General features: G+C 37.7%; 1 protein-coding gene across 1 annotated transcript in view; it reads right to left on the reverse strand.

The window, feature by feature from the left end:
- Positions 1-18,836, reverse strand: part of LOC126459299 (piwi-like protein Siwi) — a 270,625-nt gene that overhangs the window by 37,763 nt on the left and 214,026 nt on the right. Inside the window, exon 13 of the mRNA XM_050095855.1 lies at positions 16,594-16,741. Within this exon, the coding sequence (XP_049951812.1) occupies positions 16,594-16,741 (148 nt within the window). The remainder of the gene's footprint in view (positions 1-16,593; positions 16,742-18,836) is intronic.

Here is an 18,836-nt window from a genome sequence, read left to right on the forward strand (position 1 = left end):
AGAGTGAATTACACGCTCTCCTGCATTTTTTAAGATTTCTGATTGGTAACTAGTGATGCCAGTGGTTAGGCATATAAGAAAATGTATATTACTGGAATGCATTTCTGAGATAGAGTAAATATTCATGAGGATTGTGTTATAACTACTCTGTTCTTGTTGTGATTAGTTATGGTGGAGAACTTAGAAGTATTTCTCAGGAATTAAGTGCTACGTTTGCTTGCTTTTAAAACTCTGACATGATACATAAGATGACTTTATATTGCCTAAAGTATCAAAGAGATGGATTCTTACACTCTGGTGTAAGTGGAATATTCATGTGGGTAGTGAACTGTTGGTCTAAGTAAGGATTTTTATCAGATTAATGGTATTTATCGCTGAGTGATGAATGATTTATTCAGTGTAGTGAGCTGGGGATTTCTTTTGTATTCATACAGTGTATCTATGATGATGTTTGTTTTGTTGTATATAGTGTGTGGGTAGTACAGCAAAAGGCATTTTATGGTGGAATGATTGTGGTCACAGCTGTGGTAACAGCAGCTTTGTTTTTGAAAGTAGCAACTGCAGGGGAAAGAAGATTCCTTGTAAGGTTTACGGAGAAATGAGTCAAGCTTTGCTTTACCCTTAATTCAGATATTAGAAAAATTTTAAAAGTCATTAGGCCACAATATTGGCACTAAATTTGAATTTTAACAGCAGGAGTATAATATTAAATTGATTGACTGATTGGATCCCCGCAGTATAGGTTTTATGTGGCCTTTGTCAGCAATACACAAACACACACACACACACACACACACACACACACACATGCAAACGCAACTAGCATACACTTCTGCAGTCACACTTCTGCAGTCTCAGACAACTGAAATCACACTGCAAGCAGCAGCACCAGTGGAGGTCCGCCACCACCACCATACTATCCCTCCCCCTCCCCACCCCAGCCTCCTCCTTACCCCCGCCCAGTCGCCACTCCCATCACTGCTGCTCGCAGTGTGGTTTCAGTTGCCTGAGACTGCAGATGTGTGTGCAAGTTGTGTTTGTGTAAGTGTGTGTGTGTGCATGTGTGTGTATATCTATTGCTGACAAAGGCCCTAATGGCCGATAGCTATAATTGTGTGAATCTTTTTGTTGCGCCTATCGCGACTCAGCATCTCCACTATGTGGTGAGTGTGTTAACATGTTATACATGCCAAGACCACAGACGCAGCCTTGTGTTGATGCACCAAGCATATCGTGAACACATGCAAAAGTCATTGCAAAATAGCCTACTTCTTACCTCTCTGCTTCCGCTGAGAGCACACAACCAGGACACATACTGGTCCCAGCGAGGCAGGTATGCCTTCTTACCTCTTCCCAGCCATCATGCTGCATGATGTCACAGGCCACATCCCCTGCTCGCATATCGCAGAGGCCACATGACCCCCATGTTTATCAAAGTGTGCAGCAACTAGCTGTATTCTGCCCCCACGCCACTAACTGCAACCATTGTCAGAGCTATAATGTCACACTTATTTCGCATTCATGCTCCACAACATTAACTTGCAGCACTTACTATTCAACAGATCACAGTGTGACATATAACACCTACTATCAAACTCCCCACTCAGATGGAGCACATACCTTTAATATATGCTATAAGCCTTTTCTTCTACTCCTCAAGATAACTCTGCATGACATTTGCTCAGTAGATATCCACACTGTACAGGATGGTAGCCAGTCAAGGAATATTTTAGGGAATTGGTTTAAGAAATTTATTTCAAAGGCCCCGTGGAATCTTTACAAGTTTTCTCCCAGAGTAATTCACGCCGTGTCTATGTGACACAAGTCGCTTGCCTTTCAAAACCAAGGCAGTTCTGTCCAGTTAAAGCTGCTGACAGGAGACGCCCTGAGCCCTCTGCTGCCACTGCTAGCGAATTTACGCCATTGATTTTAGCCAATAGCGTGCACAGGATACCAATGACGCTTGTGAATGCCAGAGCGTCCTGTGGAGCAGAACACACTTGCTTCGCTCTCTTGTGATCCAGACCTCGAGCAGAACAGACATATTTTTGGAAGGCCTTTCACGACCAGCCACCACCGTTAGTTAACATGAACCACTTCCCCTTCCGTTGCCCATTTTAATTTATTATACGACCTCCTAGACTGGCCTAAACCTGCTATCTTCTGACGCTAGGCACACCCTTTGTACTCTGTATATTGAAATATATCCTGTTCATTGTACTTAATTTCCTGTTTTTTCATTTAACGGCAGCCCTGGATGCCCACTATCAAATCCTGACCGCTTGACCTCCAGCACACTGCCGCCACGAGGCATATTTAACAGCCTTCTTCCCCCTTCCCTGCCAAGCTATACATTAACATCGGTTGCAGAACTCCCTCGTAAACTTCCCCTAACTTTACAATGCACTCTAGTTGAGGTACTAGCATTTGAAAATGCACAGATCAGTTTAGATCATGCTGTTTCACATAAAACTGACTTACACCATCCAAAGGCCCAGTTCACTGTAATGCCTCTGATTTCTGTTTCCTCCCTCTTGGTCATATTTCTATTATGGATGACTAAGGGCTTTGCAACTTTCCATGGGACGTTCTTCCTGAACCTCATCCCAACGGTACCTATCATGAATAGAGGTTGCATGGATGTTGAATATGCAATCTAAAACATGTCCTTAGCACATAAGGCATTATCAGGACTCTATACGTGTCTAATTTCATAGTTGCTTTTGCTGTTATATCATTTTATGTCACTCAGCTGTCTTAATGTTGTGGAGAGTCAACACAAGTGAAATGAGTGTTCCTGAGCCATGGTGTAAACAGAATTTTGCATGAAGGCAAATTTAATTTCTGAAGATCACTGCATTAACTATGATGTTTTACGTGCCTACTGGAATTATGCCTATTAATTTAATGTAGCCCTGCAGGAATACTAGAATTGTAAATGCGAGAAACTTTAAGAAAAAGTATCATACAGATTTTTGTATTAATTTAGTAAAACAATTTTGCACTGACTCAAAGTTTTTGTTACCAGTATACTATGAGATTTTCAACGTGGGGCAAATGATGAAGAAGCTTTTATATCGGGATGGTACTTCTCTGATTTCCAAACATGCATGTGCCTCAAGTATTTTAGGATTTATCTGTGCCTTGCACTATGGGACAAAAGTTTTTGTTCACCTATCATAACTATGGATTTGTGGTTAAAACAGGGATTTGAAATATTCTGTCACATTCTCATTCTGATAGTAAAACACATGAAGACTAAGCACTTCTGTTGTGAATTTGACTGCTTGTTCCCACAGACTGGTGCTGCTGAGTATCCCAACAACAGTGACATGCCTTTACCTAAGAGGGTTTATTGGAATAAGCCTCATTCCTTCAGCTGCCTGTGTAGCTATCAGTTCGCATTAGTTTACAGTAAAATGTGTGCATCTAGCAGTGTGTATACCTGATCAGCTTCATAGCATGTTATCTCCTAATGGGACAGAAGAAGGAGATTGGAAACAAAAACATAGTGGCACTGTAGTTCTGTATCAGGAAGGCTATTGAAGTAGAACAGCAGCAGCAAAAGTTGGTGTAGCCCAATCTACAAAGCTGTATACATTGCAGTGGTTCAAGCAAACTTGTGCCAGTGTGAGTATTTCAAGACCTGGAAGACCAAGAGTAACATCACATTTGAAGATCAGTTCATATGTGTACAGAGTAAACAACAGAGGACTCATAATGCAGCTGAAATTTGTGAGAAAATTAATACTATGAGAGCAGCTCCAATCTTTGTATCGACAGTGAGCCATCTTTGTGAAGAAGGTCTAAAGGGCTGCATAGTGGCTAAAAAACCTCCACTACTCAAACAAAATAAGATGAAAAGATTGCAAGTAGCACAGCATCATAAGAATTGGAGCATGCAGCAATGGTCCAAGGTACTATTCAAAGACGAATCTAAGGTTGAATTTTTTTGGAAGCCTATACTGAATGCTTGTTCATCGACCTTGTGGTGAACGTATGAACAGTCGGTGTGAGATGCCAACAGCAAAGCATGGTGGAGGTCAGTTATGGTATGGGCATGTTTTGTGGGTAATCTAGTATTACAGAAGGAAGGGAACCACATGGGATTGATTAAGCAATCTTCATGGACAATTTTGAAAACAATTTTTGGAAAATAATCCCCTCTCTCCTCAGCTTGACTGTGTGGAAGAAGTATTGTGTTTATGAACAGGCAGTACCACACAACTTAAAAAATTCTTCAACCAACTAAATTTTAAACACAACAGTATACAATTCACACTGGAGTATGGGGTAATTGTGTAAATTATTTAGTTCAGTGATCATATTTGTACTTTCATAATTTGTAGGAAATCTACCACCACAGATATTGTAATATCCGCCAATTCTCAACACCCAGCAACCCATGAACATGTTGCTTTTCATTGAATGATACAGTGCACTATATCAATTGCCCTGAGTGAAGACAACTTCCAAATTGAATTAAATATGATCAGACAAGTAACATCAAACAATGACTAGCCTCCTACATTGGTGGAATCAATAATGCACAAAAAACAGAAACAATAGGTGTCCTCTCATCTTTATTCCATTATTGAGCTACCATCTTAAAAATGCAATAAATGGTGCAAATTCTATACTTCCTGTCTCACTGGATGTAGCCAGAAAGCTGAAATCCCGGAATGTGAAAACATCGTTTTATGTGCACCACACTGCTGGATGTTTTCTGCTCAGTGGGAAGACAGCACTCAAACTTTGGAAAAGCATGGAATATATAAAATTACTTCTAATTATGGCAAATTCTATATAGGTCAGCCTGGCAGGGCAATATGCACTCACTTGAAGGAACACCATTGAAGTTGGAAACTTGGAAAAGTAGACTCTAATTTTGCACACCTCCTGCTTAAAGGAAGCCACAATTACAAGGTGTCCCATGAAGTATTACATTACATCTATAAAGGAAGGAAGATGAATTGCCTTTAAATAATGGACATTAATAATCAAATGTCCATTTGCTCAAGTTTAGTACTAAATGACCAGACACAGTTCCCTTCTCATCATTCCTAACTGTAGATACTTCTCATAATCCATCCAGGGTATGTTGTAAATTACCCCTCCTACTCACATGCCACATTTTATGTTACCAAAGTTTAGTATTCAATTCATTTTCTTCTCAGAGCTACTGTTGCAATTTGTTGTTTAGTTCATTAGTTAATGTGTCACTTAGTTTATTTTAGTTAAATAATCTTACATCACATTTTCTCTGAAATAAATCCTCTCAATTTATTTCTAAATCCAACATTAACAATTTTCCTATTTGGAAATTGAAATACTCTGAATGTGCACTAGTTTAAAAGCCTTCACCCTACTAAAATTTCACTGCTCTACATATTTATCTTCGTACCTGATGATGACGTAACAGCTGAAAACTGGTTTGTGAAATAAAAACTATGGTTTGTCTCATAACATACCTAATCTAAATTATTTGATTCAGGTACAAGAGGCACCAAAATTGCAGTAGAATTTCACCATGAACACAGAACACCTGATGTTAACAGAATGCATCATCACAATAATAATACAATTTTTGTTATATATACATACAATAAAATCTGTATACTTAATTACCCCTTGCTCAAATTATCATTTCATCCTCTATGAATTCTTCTACTGAAAAGTAGCATTTCTCCCACAGAACTGTTGTACACTAGTTTTTAAATTTCTGGCTTCATATTAAATATATTTAGCCCATTAACTTGTTACATATTGTCATCCTTATATACTGTGGAGTCTGTGCATTTCAACTGGTGTGTGGGCATCATAAAATTGTTTTTACTTCTTATGTTATAAGTGTGGTTAAAATAATTCTCCTCAAATAATTTTTGTCCGCTGTGTAGGAAGATTATAATTTCATCACTGTATATGGGGGGGAACAGAAAGAATTTGTAGTTTCTGAAATAATGGACGACAAGACTGTCTGCTTTGCAGTACACATGTATCAGACAATTCTCTTTTGCAGTTTCAGCATTCAAGATATACTACTTGAACTTCCACAGAAAATTATACCTTATCTAGTAGCACATTCAAAATAACTATATAAGCAATTTTTCATGTACTCAAGTCAGTGGAATTTGCTAGTATTTGCATTGCAAATGCAAAACTGCATAGTTTATTTGATAGGAAGTCAATATGTGTATTCCAGCTTTCTTGTGCACATTTATTCCTAGGAATTTGATCATGTCAATTCCATCCGTAAGTTGATATGTTGTATTTTAAGTTCAACACACGTTGAATGTTTGGTTTCAAAAAGAACGGTACGGGTTTTTGCAATGTTCAGTATCAACCCATTTAACTGGAACCTGTTTGTTGAGGTATCCAGCGTGCTTACGAAGGAGCTCAAAATTTTTTCTGCATCATCTTCTTCAATTAAAACAGAAGTATCATCTGCAAGCAGAACTGATGGGGAATTTATATTTATAGGTAAGATAGGAACAGGGCTGGTTCCAAAATGGAGCCTTGAGGTACTCCTTGTAATACTTTACTCCATTTAGAATAATAATTAACTGCACCTGAAGTGACAGTAACCCTATGTTTTCTGTTGTGTAAATATGATGTGTGACAGTTTGCTCCATCTAATTTGTAGATAAGCAAGTCATGGCTCACGGAGTCGAATGCTTTTGCGAGATCACAGAAGAGAAGATACCTGCAACTTTACACCTCTGATACAATGATTTGCATATCTTTCCAATGAAGTTATTCACTGCATCCAGAGTGTTTTCCCTGGTTGAAATGCAAATTGGTTACTTATATTTTTTACAATAAATTTTTGATCTGGTTTGCAAGTACTTTCTCTGACACTTTTGAGAGGACTGGAAGAACAGAAATAGGGCAATAGTTTCCCAAAACTTCTCTCAACCCTTTCTTGCACAGAGGTCTGACTTTGGCATACTTCAAAACATAAGGAAAGCATCCCTGTACAAAAGATTTGTTGAATATTTTAGCTAGGAGAGGGCTTCTTATGTCACACACTGTTTTAATTGCTTTAGTTGGTATCCCATCCCACCCAGCAGTGTTTTTACTTTGTAATGACAATATAACAATTTCCATATCCTTTCTGTGACTTTTTTAAAATCTGTAAGAGACTCAGCTTCTTGGTGGAGTCCAAAGGGATTTACTTTACTCTGATACTCTGCTACATCAAGATCTGACTTCGCTGCATTTATTAAGGATTCATTTACAATCCTATCATCTACTCTAATCCTAGATATTTCATTACTATTAACTAACACCTGACTCTGATTTGACAACAGACCACATTGCTTTTGTCTTACTATTATGTTGTACAATGAACTTCTTTTTGCATTTGTTTGGCTGCCTTCACAACTTTTTTAAATACAGCTTTACAAGTAAAGCACCTGTTTTTATTATATTTCAGTTCATTTTGGAGTTGCCTCTTTCTGGCAATAGAAATTTTTATGCCATGAGTTATCCATATAAGTTTGTTAGTGGCTGGCACTAGAAATTTTTATGCCATGAGTTATCCATATAAGTTTGTTAGTGGTTTTGTTACATGTGGTTCTAAGTCAAAAAGTTTCATTACATATTTCAAGAAAGATACTTAAAAATTGTTAAAATTACTATTACTCTATTACTCAAAATACAGCAGCTGTAAGGTCATTCAACCTCTCATAACTTATATCTAAAAGTAACTGAATTTTTTTCATTAAAGTTCCTTTCCACATAGCTTTCAATACATGAAATTTCTGTCTTAATTTGTGGTAGTTCAATGAAAAATTCAGAGTGGTCAGAGATTCCTAATTCTATGCAAAATTTATAAACATCTTGAAATACATAATTTGTTAGAATATTATTATTACATGTGTGCACTTTTTTACTCAACAGTTATTACCATCTTTTCCTTTTTAGTACTTAGATCTTCAAACAGGCAGTGAAATTTTACCAGAAAAGCTTCAATTGCAGCTTTCTATGGTACTCTATTAATAGAAACTACTATGACATTTAGGTCCCTCAATTTGAACAGCCGCTTCCAATATACACACTTCATTTTTCTTATTTTATGTCAGCAGCCTCCATGTGATTTCTCTTGTCTGCAAAAGATGTTGGCTTCTTCAAAATTTTCAATTGTTTTACAAATTTTAACATTGTCAGATGCAAGCCAATGTTTCCTGGTACAAATAACTCTGATATTTCTAGATTCAGACAGAATGATTTGTAATTCGACCATTTATATTCAAGTGCATTATGTAGGGACATTCATTCCTATTTATGGTCTCAAGCATACTCTTTCTTGGTCTTGCCATTTTTCTAACCAAACTGTTTCTCATCCCCATCAGGTCTTATAAGTTTCTCCCGTTTTTCAGAATTTTATATGTATCAGTGAAAGTTTCACTAAGGATTTTGGAACCTGACCGATTTAAATGAAGATCGTTTTTGCCCAAACATTTATTGCTTAAGAACTTATTCAGATTTATGAACGCAGCTTCTAGATTGTTACAGTTTTCATTTAAATCACGGTTTATTGTCTCTTTATATCGATCACTGACTGATCTTCTGTAGATAATACACTCACCACGATTCTAGGTGTTTTGTAGAGGTTACTGGTAGATTGAATTAAATTGCTTGTTTCATTTACAATTTCCTCTTCAGTGTTGTTTATAAGAGAATTTGTGTCTTACTGGTCATGGGTTTGTTCTGCACCAGGACAATAAACCCAAATATGCTTCTATATCATGCACAAGTTATGTCAATAGAAAAGAGAAATGTGAGGAACTGAAGAATATGATTTGGCCATGTCAGTCAGCTGATTTAAATTCCATTTAACTCTTATGGGAAGAAGTTGACAGGGAGGTCAGAAAACTGAAGTTATCTAATGTTGAAGATCTATGGAATAATTTACACATGTGTTGGACTGCAGTACAGTGGAACATCACATAGCGAGCCTAATTCATTCCAGAATCTTACTTGTAGTCCGAAACACTCATTAAGTGAAACAATTTATCCCATATAAATTAATGTGGAATAAGATATACACTCCATGCAGAAAAAGTACTAAAAGTTCTATCTTACTGTTGCCATTTATTCAAAGAAAATTATACACATATTATTATGTACTTTATTATTTGTGATACATAAATAATTCTTTTTTACTACGAAGCTAGCTATAGTCATTTGTTTCTGCTGACACTTCAACACATGACAAAAATGCAACACAGCATTATCATCAAATAAATTTGTAGTGAGCATAGCCACTACTTTATTGGGGTGATGATTTTTAGTGCATGATGCAACCGATTCCCACACTTTCTGCTGCCTCTGTGTTGGAGCTGGCTGCTTGACTGCTTCTCACAACGCTGTGGATGTCAGTTTTTCTCTTAAGCTTCTCGAACCACACACAGCTTAACTTAAACACTTCTTCAACCACTGATGACTCTGTTGTCTCCTTAGTGAGGTCAGTGAAAATCATTCTCGCCTTCTCACAAATCATGTTCTCATTGCATTTCCTTTACCCATATAAGGAGCGACATTTCAACATTGTCCAGAATATGAAACAGTTGTTTAGCTAGTCTTGTCACTCCCTTTTCAGCATCTACCTCCTTAATCTTGTCCTTGTTCTTGAGAACAGTACAAAAAGTTGATGTAGACCAATTGTATGTGCATGCTAAATCAGCAAGGCTCATCCACGTTCATGTTTTTCAATGATTTTACATTTCATTTCGATGGTCATTTCGTTTCTCTTGTGGTTATCTTCTTGTGGTTTTATCTTCAGGGACATATACACAAAAGAATGTTGTGTGAACATAAGTTTAGAAAAAATGTGCAATCACAAGCTGCACTAGGATGACAGCAGAAAGAGCACTAAGCCCAGACTGCAGGATGTACTAAAGTCGTTGTTCATATGCAGCTGCCGACAATGAAAGGTCTTCATATTGTTGAGTGTTTCCCCCACCATGCGTGAATGGCTGGTGATGTCAAAATAAAATTGCATAAATCATTATGCAAAACATTGCTCATTACATGAGTCTTATTTTATATAATTTGTTTTGCTCATTATGTGAATTGCACATTATGGCAGGTGCTCATTAAGTAAGGTTCCACTGTATCTGCAAAGCATTACAAAACCTCATCTCCAAAATGCTGCTGTTCTGAAAGTAAAGGGTGGATATTTTGATTCTAAACCTTGTGTATTGCACTTAATGATGGACAGAGAAAATATTTTGTTGGCCTAGCTTAATTTGTATGATGTGTCTGTACACTTAAATGAAATATATAGTTTTTATCATGAGTGACCAAAAACTTTTGATGGGTAGTGTATGTAGTACTAAAGGATGTTAACTATTGACAAGTTTTCAGTTGAGGTGAAGGAGATTTTATTCCACTCTATTTTTAGGTCTGTTAAAATAAGTAAGCACCTGCAGATCATAAATTAAGTAATTATCAACTAAATCTTTGACTTTCGTGCTGTTTGTTAAAGAAGCAGAAAAATATTTTATTTTGTGATAGCATCCTAAAAGCTGTACCTCTAAAACAAACTTCAGCATGGGGGTGACTTGCTTGCATTAATTAAAAAAAGTGTATTTGAATGTTTCCTTATCAGCTCTGACATGTTTAAATAATTTACTTTTTTTCCCTATGTCAATCTGTTAGTGTATTGGAACAAAGTGGTTCCTTCCTGTGGACTTAAACATGTATGTGACCACAATTTAAATAAGTAACAATTTTTATGAGGGCTATGTACACTCACTTTAGGGCATTTGTGATGCCTCACCACATCCTGTAGTGTCATCATATTAAATCCAAGTTTTACTCTGCTATTCACAATTGGTTCTGTAGTGAAACTTACTGCCTATTTGCTTGTAGAATTTTGTGTTAGTGGCAATGCATCCATTCTGAATGAGACTGAACATATTAGAATTTTAAGAGCTAGTCATGGGGGTTAGAAAAATTTAAGTTCAGAAGTTCATAGAATTTTACATGCCAAGAAAATTGGGTGACTTTTCCTCTCAGCACCTAAGACCATTCTATTATGTAATGTCTCTACAAGTATCTAGGCTAATATGTTGCATGAATATCATTCGGGTTACCCAATTGCTGTGGGGAGCGATGCCGTCATCCTTCGGCTTTTTCACTCCCGAGCTCTGTGACCCACATATGTCCTCAAACTATGGCTTTGGTACCACAAGAGCTCAGGGACTTACATTCAAACTTACAAAAACCTGTTATAAAACTTTTGGAAGCCTGTTGTGCAATTTTGGCCAAATTGACGCATGTTGACCCTAATATTAAGTCCCCCCAAAATGGGTCACCATTTTCTAAAGAATGGGTAATGATGTGGAGGCTACACCGCCAGTCTAGGGGAATTTTTATTGTTAATTTTACATTTCCTTCCAGTTAAATTTTAATTGCCTTTTTAAACACTTTCCCAGTATACCTTCATCGCATTCTACACGCCAAGCAGAGGATGTTTGTTGCCATATACACATTGACTAACAAGTCACCACACTGAGTGACCAATGGGGAATGTGGGAGGAAAATCACATGTTGGTTGCGAGAAGCAGATGGAGCTTCAGATGAAAGAAAGATGCCCGTGCAAGTCCATTAAATTTCGGGCATGCAGCAGTGCAAATAAAATTTCTTCCACTGATATTTTGGCTGCACATCATCCGGCCATCCTCAGGGAGTCGCAGTAACCCTTGCTGCTATCTCCAGTTCTCAGGTCAGCATGACTTCTTTTCTTCACCTGAGTCTTTTTAGACTTCATTCCATTACCACATGACTCCTGACAAGACCACCCTGACTTGTTCTACAACCCCAGGGCACACCTGACTGTATTACATGCACTGGAATAGATTGGGAGTACCGAATTTTAACCCTCCCAACCTCGGGGAAGATCAGTTTGGATTCCGTAGAAACACTGGAACACGTGAGGCAATACTGACCTTACGACTTATCTTAGAAGAAAGATTAAGGAAAGGCAAACCTACGTTTCTAGCATTTGTAGACTTAGAGAAAGCTTTTGACAATGTTGACTGGAATACTCTCTTTCAAATTCTGAAGGTGGCAGGGGTAAAATACAGGGAGCGAAAGGCTATTTACAATTTGTACAGAAACCAGATGGCAGTTATAAGAGTCGAGGGACATGAAAGGGAAGCAGTGGTTGGGAAGGGAGTAAGACAGGGTTGTAGCCTCTCCCCGATGTTGTTCAATCTGTATATTGAGCAAGCAGTAAAGGAAACAAAAGAAAAATTCGGGGTAGGTATTAAAATTCATGGAGAAGAAATAAAAACTTTGAGGTTCGCCGATGACATTGTAATTCTGTCAGAGACAGCAAAGGACTTGGAAGAGCAGTTGAATGGAATGGACAGTGTCTTGAAAGGAGGATATAAGATGAACATCAACAAAAGCAAAACAAGGATAATGGAATGTAGTCTAATTAAGTCGGGTGATGCTGAGGGAATTAGATTAGGAAATGAGGCACTTAAAGTAGTAAAGGAGTTTTGCTATTTGGGGAGCAAAATAACTGATGATGGTCGAAGTAGAGAGGATATAAAATGTAGGCTGGCAATGGCAAGGAAAGCGTTTCTGAAGAAGAGAAATTTGTTAACATCCAGTATTGATTTAAGTGTCAGGAAGTCATTTCTGAAAGTATTCGTATGGAGTGTAGCCATGTATGGAAGTGAAACATGGACGATAAATAATTTGGACAAGAAGAGAATAGAAGCTTTCGAAATGTGGTGCTACAGAAGAATGCTGAAGATTAGATGGGTAGATCACATAACTAATGAGGAAGTATTGAATAGGATTGGGGAGAAGAGATGTTTGTGGCACAACTTGACCAGAAGAAGGGATCGGTTGGTAGGACATGTTCAGAGGCATCAAGGGGTCACCAATTTAGTATTGGAGGGCAGCGTGGAGGGTAAAAATCGTAGAGGGAGACCAAGAGATGAATACACTAAGCAGATTCAGAAGGATGTAGGTTGCAGTAGGTACTGGGAGATGAAAAAGCTTGCACAGGATAGAGTAGCATGGAGAGCTGCATCAAACCAGTCTCAGGACTGAAGACCACAACAACAACAACAACATCCTTTTTAAAACTCACTTTGGATGCCCACAATCCTGGAAACCTCTCCAGACACCATTTTAACCTGTAAACTACTCACTGCTTGTAGGTTGGGAGTACCGAATTTTAACCCTCCCATCCTTTTTAAAACTCACTTTGGATGCCCACAATCCTGGAAACCTCTCCAGACACCATTTTAACCTGTAAACTACTCACTGCTTGTAGGAGGCATCAAGCAGCAGAAAGTGTCCTTCTTGAGATTTAGGAAAACACATTCACAAACAATTTAGCCACATAAATTCAGTACTCTAAAGTGAATAGTGATCTCCGTGGAGGAGGGTTGTGGAAAGAGATGGAGAGAGGGGGACCAATAGCAGGGTATGTATGGGGAAAGATGCTGTGGGGGTGTGCAAGGATGTGGTAGGTACAGAACGATGGGCCTAGACACAGCACTGGGAGGCTGTGCTGGGCAGTGATAGAAGGGAGGGTGCACGGTAGAGGAAGCAGAGAAGGGAAAAGGAACTAAGTACGGTTCAGTGGGATGGCAGAAAACTTGTGTGAAACAGGTGTGAGAGCAGGGAACGGCACAGAGACAGGTGTAGGACAAGGACTTGTGATGGTCGATTGGGGGGTTATGGGAACAAAGGATATGTTGCAGGAAGAATTCCCACCTACTCATGTCTTAAAAGCTGGTGCTGGTGGGAAGATTCTAAGGAGTAGAAGCAGACCCTATTGGATGTAATGCTTGGCAACTGGATAGTCCAGCTAACTCTTGGCCACAGTCTGGTAGTGGACATTCAATTATACAGATTGTTAGTGGTCATGCCTGAATAGGATTCTGTACAGTAGCTGTAACTATGTTGGTAAACCAAGTGGCTGCTTCCACAAATGGCCACGCCTTTTATGGGGTAAGTTAGCTTTTACTATAGGACTTCATTCTACACTAATGTGAGGCTCATTTGCAGCTACCTGAGGCTGCACGTCAAATTTATTTTCCACATTACTGAGAAAACTGTTGAAGAAAGTGCTAAGGCTATTTCATCTCTTGCTTGATGCCACTTCCAAACTCTAATTTCTGTTCTACTTTCTTAGGGTGGGTGGGCATGGGCATATAGATGAGCCTGAAGGGCAGCAACCTCTACCCCTTAGCCCATTCCATTCCAATATTTTACTGTCACCACTACTGCATACCTTATGAAACCAATTAGCACTGTGATGTACTGCTCCAAATAAGTTAGAGGGAGAAGAGGAAAGGGAGAGGGTAATGCAAAAGCGACAGTCACGCAGCAGGTTGAGTGCTTCTTGCATACAATAAATTACAACAATACGATAAAAATATAGTGATACCTTATTGAATAAGCATGAGGAGTTGGATTATACAAAATTAGATGTAAGCTTAAAATTATTTCAAAGTTTAAAATTTCTTGGCTTTTCAATATTTTTATTAAAAATAATAATTTGTGAAGTGAAATCCTTTACTTTAGGCAAAGCTAATTGAATGCATAATTGCTAATAATGTACTTCACATCACATCACAGACATGCTGAACTGTTTTTAGTTTCATTAAACCATGTTTCAAAAAAGAACACTTGGGCATTCATCTGTATTTGCTATAGTTCAATTCTTTTATCTTGGCAGCTCACGCATGCCCGCCCAGACGCGGGAGATTGCTGCGTTGCCAGTTGCACGCGACGCACGCGCCAAGAGAAGCAGCGCCATAGTATAGCATAGTTCACAAGTTTACGTTTAGGGGGGAGCGTGCAGTTCATGAAGTAAAGCCACCACGGCCGCATTAACCCTTTCGCTGCTACAAAGATGTGCTCCCTGCATTCCGCGCTGCGTGCGATTTTGTCACTGCACTGCTCGTCTGTGCGGACACATGGTGTTCTAACTGCTTTGACACTCTTATCATTCGATTCCACAAAAACTATTTGGCCCAAAAATTTGATCTCATTTATCTCATTTAATTTAAGTACCACATAGGTGTCGTATGTGTCGTAATGATTGAAGTGCTTTAAAATAAAGCCAAACGCGCCCGTTGTAAATAAAACTTTTATTACAGTCTCGAAAGATGGAATATTTCTCAATATTTCGTACGACACCTATGTGGTACTTAAATTAAATGAGATATTGTTATACAGTAAATTTTATATGAAATTTAGGTATCTTGTCCACATTTCATTCTCAACATTGTGGCAACTAAAATCGACCATAAGGAAAGTATACGCTATGGACTTTTACCTCTGCAATCTCTTCAAAATTTTTTGCAATGGTTTACTACATTTAATGCTGCACCATAACTGCGTTGAACATTGAAACAAAACTAAGTCATTTGTGGGGGGAAGGCATCAGTCAAGAAGATGTGTAAAAATCAAATTTTTGGGCCAAATAGTTTTTGTGATATCGAATGATAAGTGTGTCAAAGCAGTGGGAACACCGTGTGTCTGCACAGGTGAGCAGTGCAGTGATGACAAAATTGCGCACAGCGCGGAATGCAGGGATCACGTGTCTGCAGCAGCGAAAGGGTTAATGAAGAGACAAAGCACTAGAAATTTAAAAAAAAAAATTGCATTCAAACGAATAAAATTCATGAAGTAAGACACTTCGATATTGTTTTTAAATAAAGAAAATATTAAGCACTGCACAAGGTTTCAACTCATAACCTTTCACTCAGTAGCCCAACACCTTGACCGTTACACTAACGCAGCTCGTCTCACAGTGTAACTTCATGAGGGTCTCAAAATGTAACTTCATGAGGACTCTTAACACGTGACGCAAAATACTGACAAACACTGTTGGTATGACTATGAATTACTCACACTTCGTCGAAGTACAATAGGAAATAAACAATCACCGCTTTTCTTTATTGCGAAAAAGCGGTTCGTGGGACTGATACAAACACCTTTCCTTGCTATCGCCTGAATTAGGAGTCTTATTACATGTTTGGTTTAATTAATTAATAGAATATGAAGCAATTGGTATAAAGAATGCTTTTTCCAAACTTTCTATAAAAGAAAGTCTGCTATCAAGACATTGCTTTTGTTCTATTACTTTATTTATGACTGAACGTTTCTAAAACTGAAGACACGCGTCCGTGCTCTGCACTGCAGACACGATCTGGCAACGTCGTTCTATGTTCATTGGCTGACTGTGTTTTGTGACGTCAGATGCGCAGAACGAACCTAAACTCGGCCGCCAACATAAATGACACGCACTTTAGTAATACGAATTTACAATACTTCTCTCAGTTGCCATTATGTAGTATTCACCTTCTAAGTCATTTAACTTCATTTTCAGGTACAATATTCAAATGATTGTTCAGATGTTTATAAACCATGGATAGATACAGATGGTTTAATGAGTCACTAGTAATAGTTCTACTGATTCAGAAACACACATATATTTCAAAGACAAAACACAAACCTCTCATCATTCCCCCTCAACCCTTCTGCCAGAAGAAGGAACCATTGTCTCCAAACGCTTGCATAAACATAACCTTTTTTTATAATACTTACACTCCAGTTGAAGTACATGTGAGTCAATTTGTATGTAAGACGCTGTATTTTATCCGGATCCAAGCCAAGGTGGTCATAAATAATATTGTAAGATGTTGGACTCACTGTCCCTTGGCGCACTGATTGTGATACAAGAAAGAAGTCATATCTGCAAAGCAAAGAACAACTGGATATTCAAAGACTGAACTTTGCAACATTGTTTAGCACATGGATAAGATAATTTTAATACACTCTGCTAAAAGTAATGAATATTTAATACTGAGAAGTTAATACAACAGAAAGCACTAAACTGTTATTATACTGTTATAATTATTTATCACCACAATTAACGCTTCCCACAGTCAAAATATAACTTTATATGCAGATTTATAACAGAGGGCATGCTATCTTCATCAACTCTCATACAGTATTCCTTAAGCCTCAGCTGTCATCTAGATTTCATTTTACTGTACAACTTTACTTTTACTTATGGCCTCAGAAGTACCATTTTCCTTTTGTTTACAATGTTTTCTATTAGTCTATTCAAAATTTATACTTTCACAATATCGATTCAATAATGTTTACAAACACTACATGAAGGTCAACTGTCTTGAGTCCTGGGCTCTTTAATTTTGATCAGAGTTGTAAGAAGAAAAAACAAGTTCTGAAGCTAGCAAAAGCCATTATGTGTAGCACTGTACACAGACATTACTTACGCGAATATAGAACTGTGCTGCGTGTTTTAAGTCTTTTCTGTTGTTCTTTCATAATGGTAAAGTTACAGAAAGAGATGGGAAGGCTCTTTCAGTAGTCTTCTCTTTGGACAGAACAGAGAGTAAAAAATGCTCTAAAGAGTTTAAGTTAATCAAAGAACAGATGTAGCTGCACAGAGTTAGTAGTAAAACTAAATATAGTGAACAAAATAGTGAAAATTCGGAAACTGTTAATTGAACAGCTGAGTGGTAGATTATAAGAACTTTTAAGCAGTACTAAGAACCTAAGGACATATTTAATTTGATGAAACTACTTTTCTTCAGTATTCTAAATAAGACACTTGCCAATAAGTGCAAAATTTGCCACAGAGGGGAACACAGGGAAACTTATCACAAAAGAATTTTAGGCATCAATGCTGATGGCTCTGAAAAATTAAGTTACATGTGAGTTGTTAATTGAAGATACAATATTGTTTAAAATGTGCAAAAAATTGACTTCTAACTACAGTACCAACCTCAAAGCATAAATTATTTCAGGACTTTCTGGAAACAGTTGCGTAGCCCTGATGCAAAAATGTTTTAGACTCTCAACAACCATTACGAAGAGAAAACATTAAAATCTCGAAACCAAGATAATACCTTGGCAGTGGTGACAAAGAAAGTTCAATGAAGTACTAATAGATTTAGAGAAAATGGGAATATAGTTATGTTAGAGAAAATGGGAATATAGTCATAAGTACAATGTGTAATTACACAATATATTACCTGTGGATATAAGCAAGGGCAAAATACACAATATGGGTATATAAAGGTCACAACAATATGATAAGTCCATGCATAATCCAGCTTAAGACAGGTGAAACAAGATGATGTTCAGCTCTAAGGTAAAGTAATATGTCAAGTACACAACATATCTATAGCTCATGGTCTTCTTGTGGTGACACTTGAACACCAAAACAGCCAGTAAGCTAGCTATGGTATTTAATTACACACTTTAAAAAAATATTATTTTTGAAGTCTAACAAAGAAATTGCAGTCTCGCAGATGATGCTGTGTTTTTATGTTTGCCAGCATGTTCTCTATATCTGGCAAAATAAAAGATCACCTGTTTTGACCTACACATAATAACAAAGAATTTGGCAATCATCTGCGAGACTCAAAGCACAAAATTATCCCACAACCACAAAATTCTTCACTATGTTGCTGAAGGCAAATAGTTAAGATAGTCTGGAAAATTTAAAATATATATTCATAAGAAGTGACACAGTATAACGTTCTTAATGGCTTCTTAGATTTTACAGAAACCTTCTTTAAAATATTTCATAGTACACTGCAACTAATTTCTTTGGCTTTAGCTCCTTTTGTTAGGCTTCACAGACAATATTTTTTAAAAATGCATAATTAATGCTGTAGCCTAGTTATTGGAATTTTGGTTTTCAAGTTTCACCACACATAGACCATGAGCAAAGGATCACATTATCACGCAATTACGCCGTCCTCTACGTGCGGCGCTGTCTGCCAGCTAGGCAGCAGCTGCGCCACCTAAGCGGC

This window comes from Schistocerca serialis, chromosome 1, assembly GCF_023864345.2.
Source record: "Schistocerca serialis cubense isolate TAMUIC-IGC-003099 chromosome 1, iqSchSeri2.2, whole genome shotgun sequence".
NCBI lineage: Eukaryota > Metazoa > Arthropoda > Insecta > Orthoptera > Acrididae > Schistocerca > Schistocerca serialis.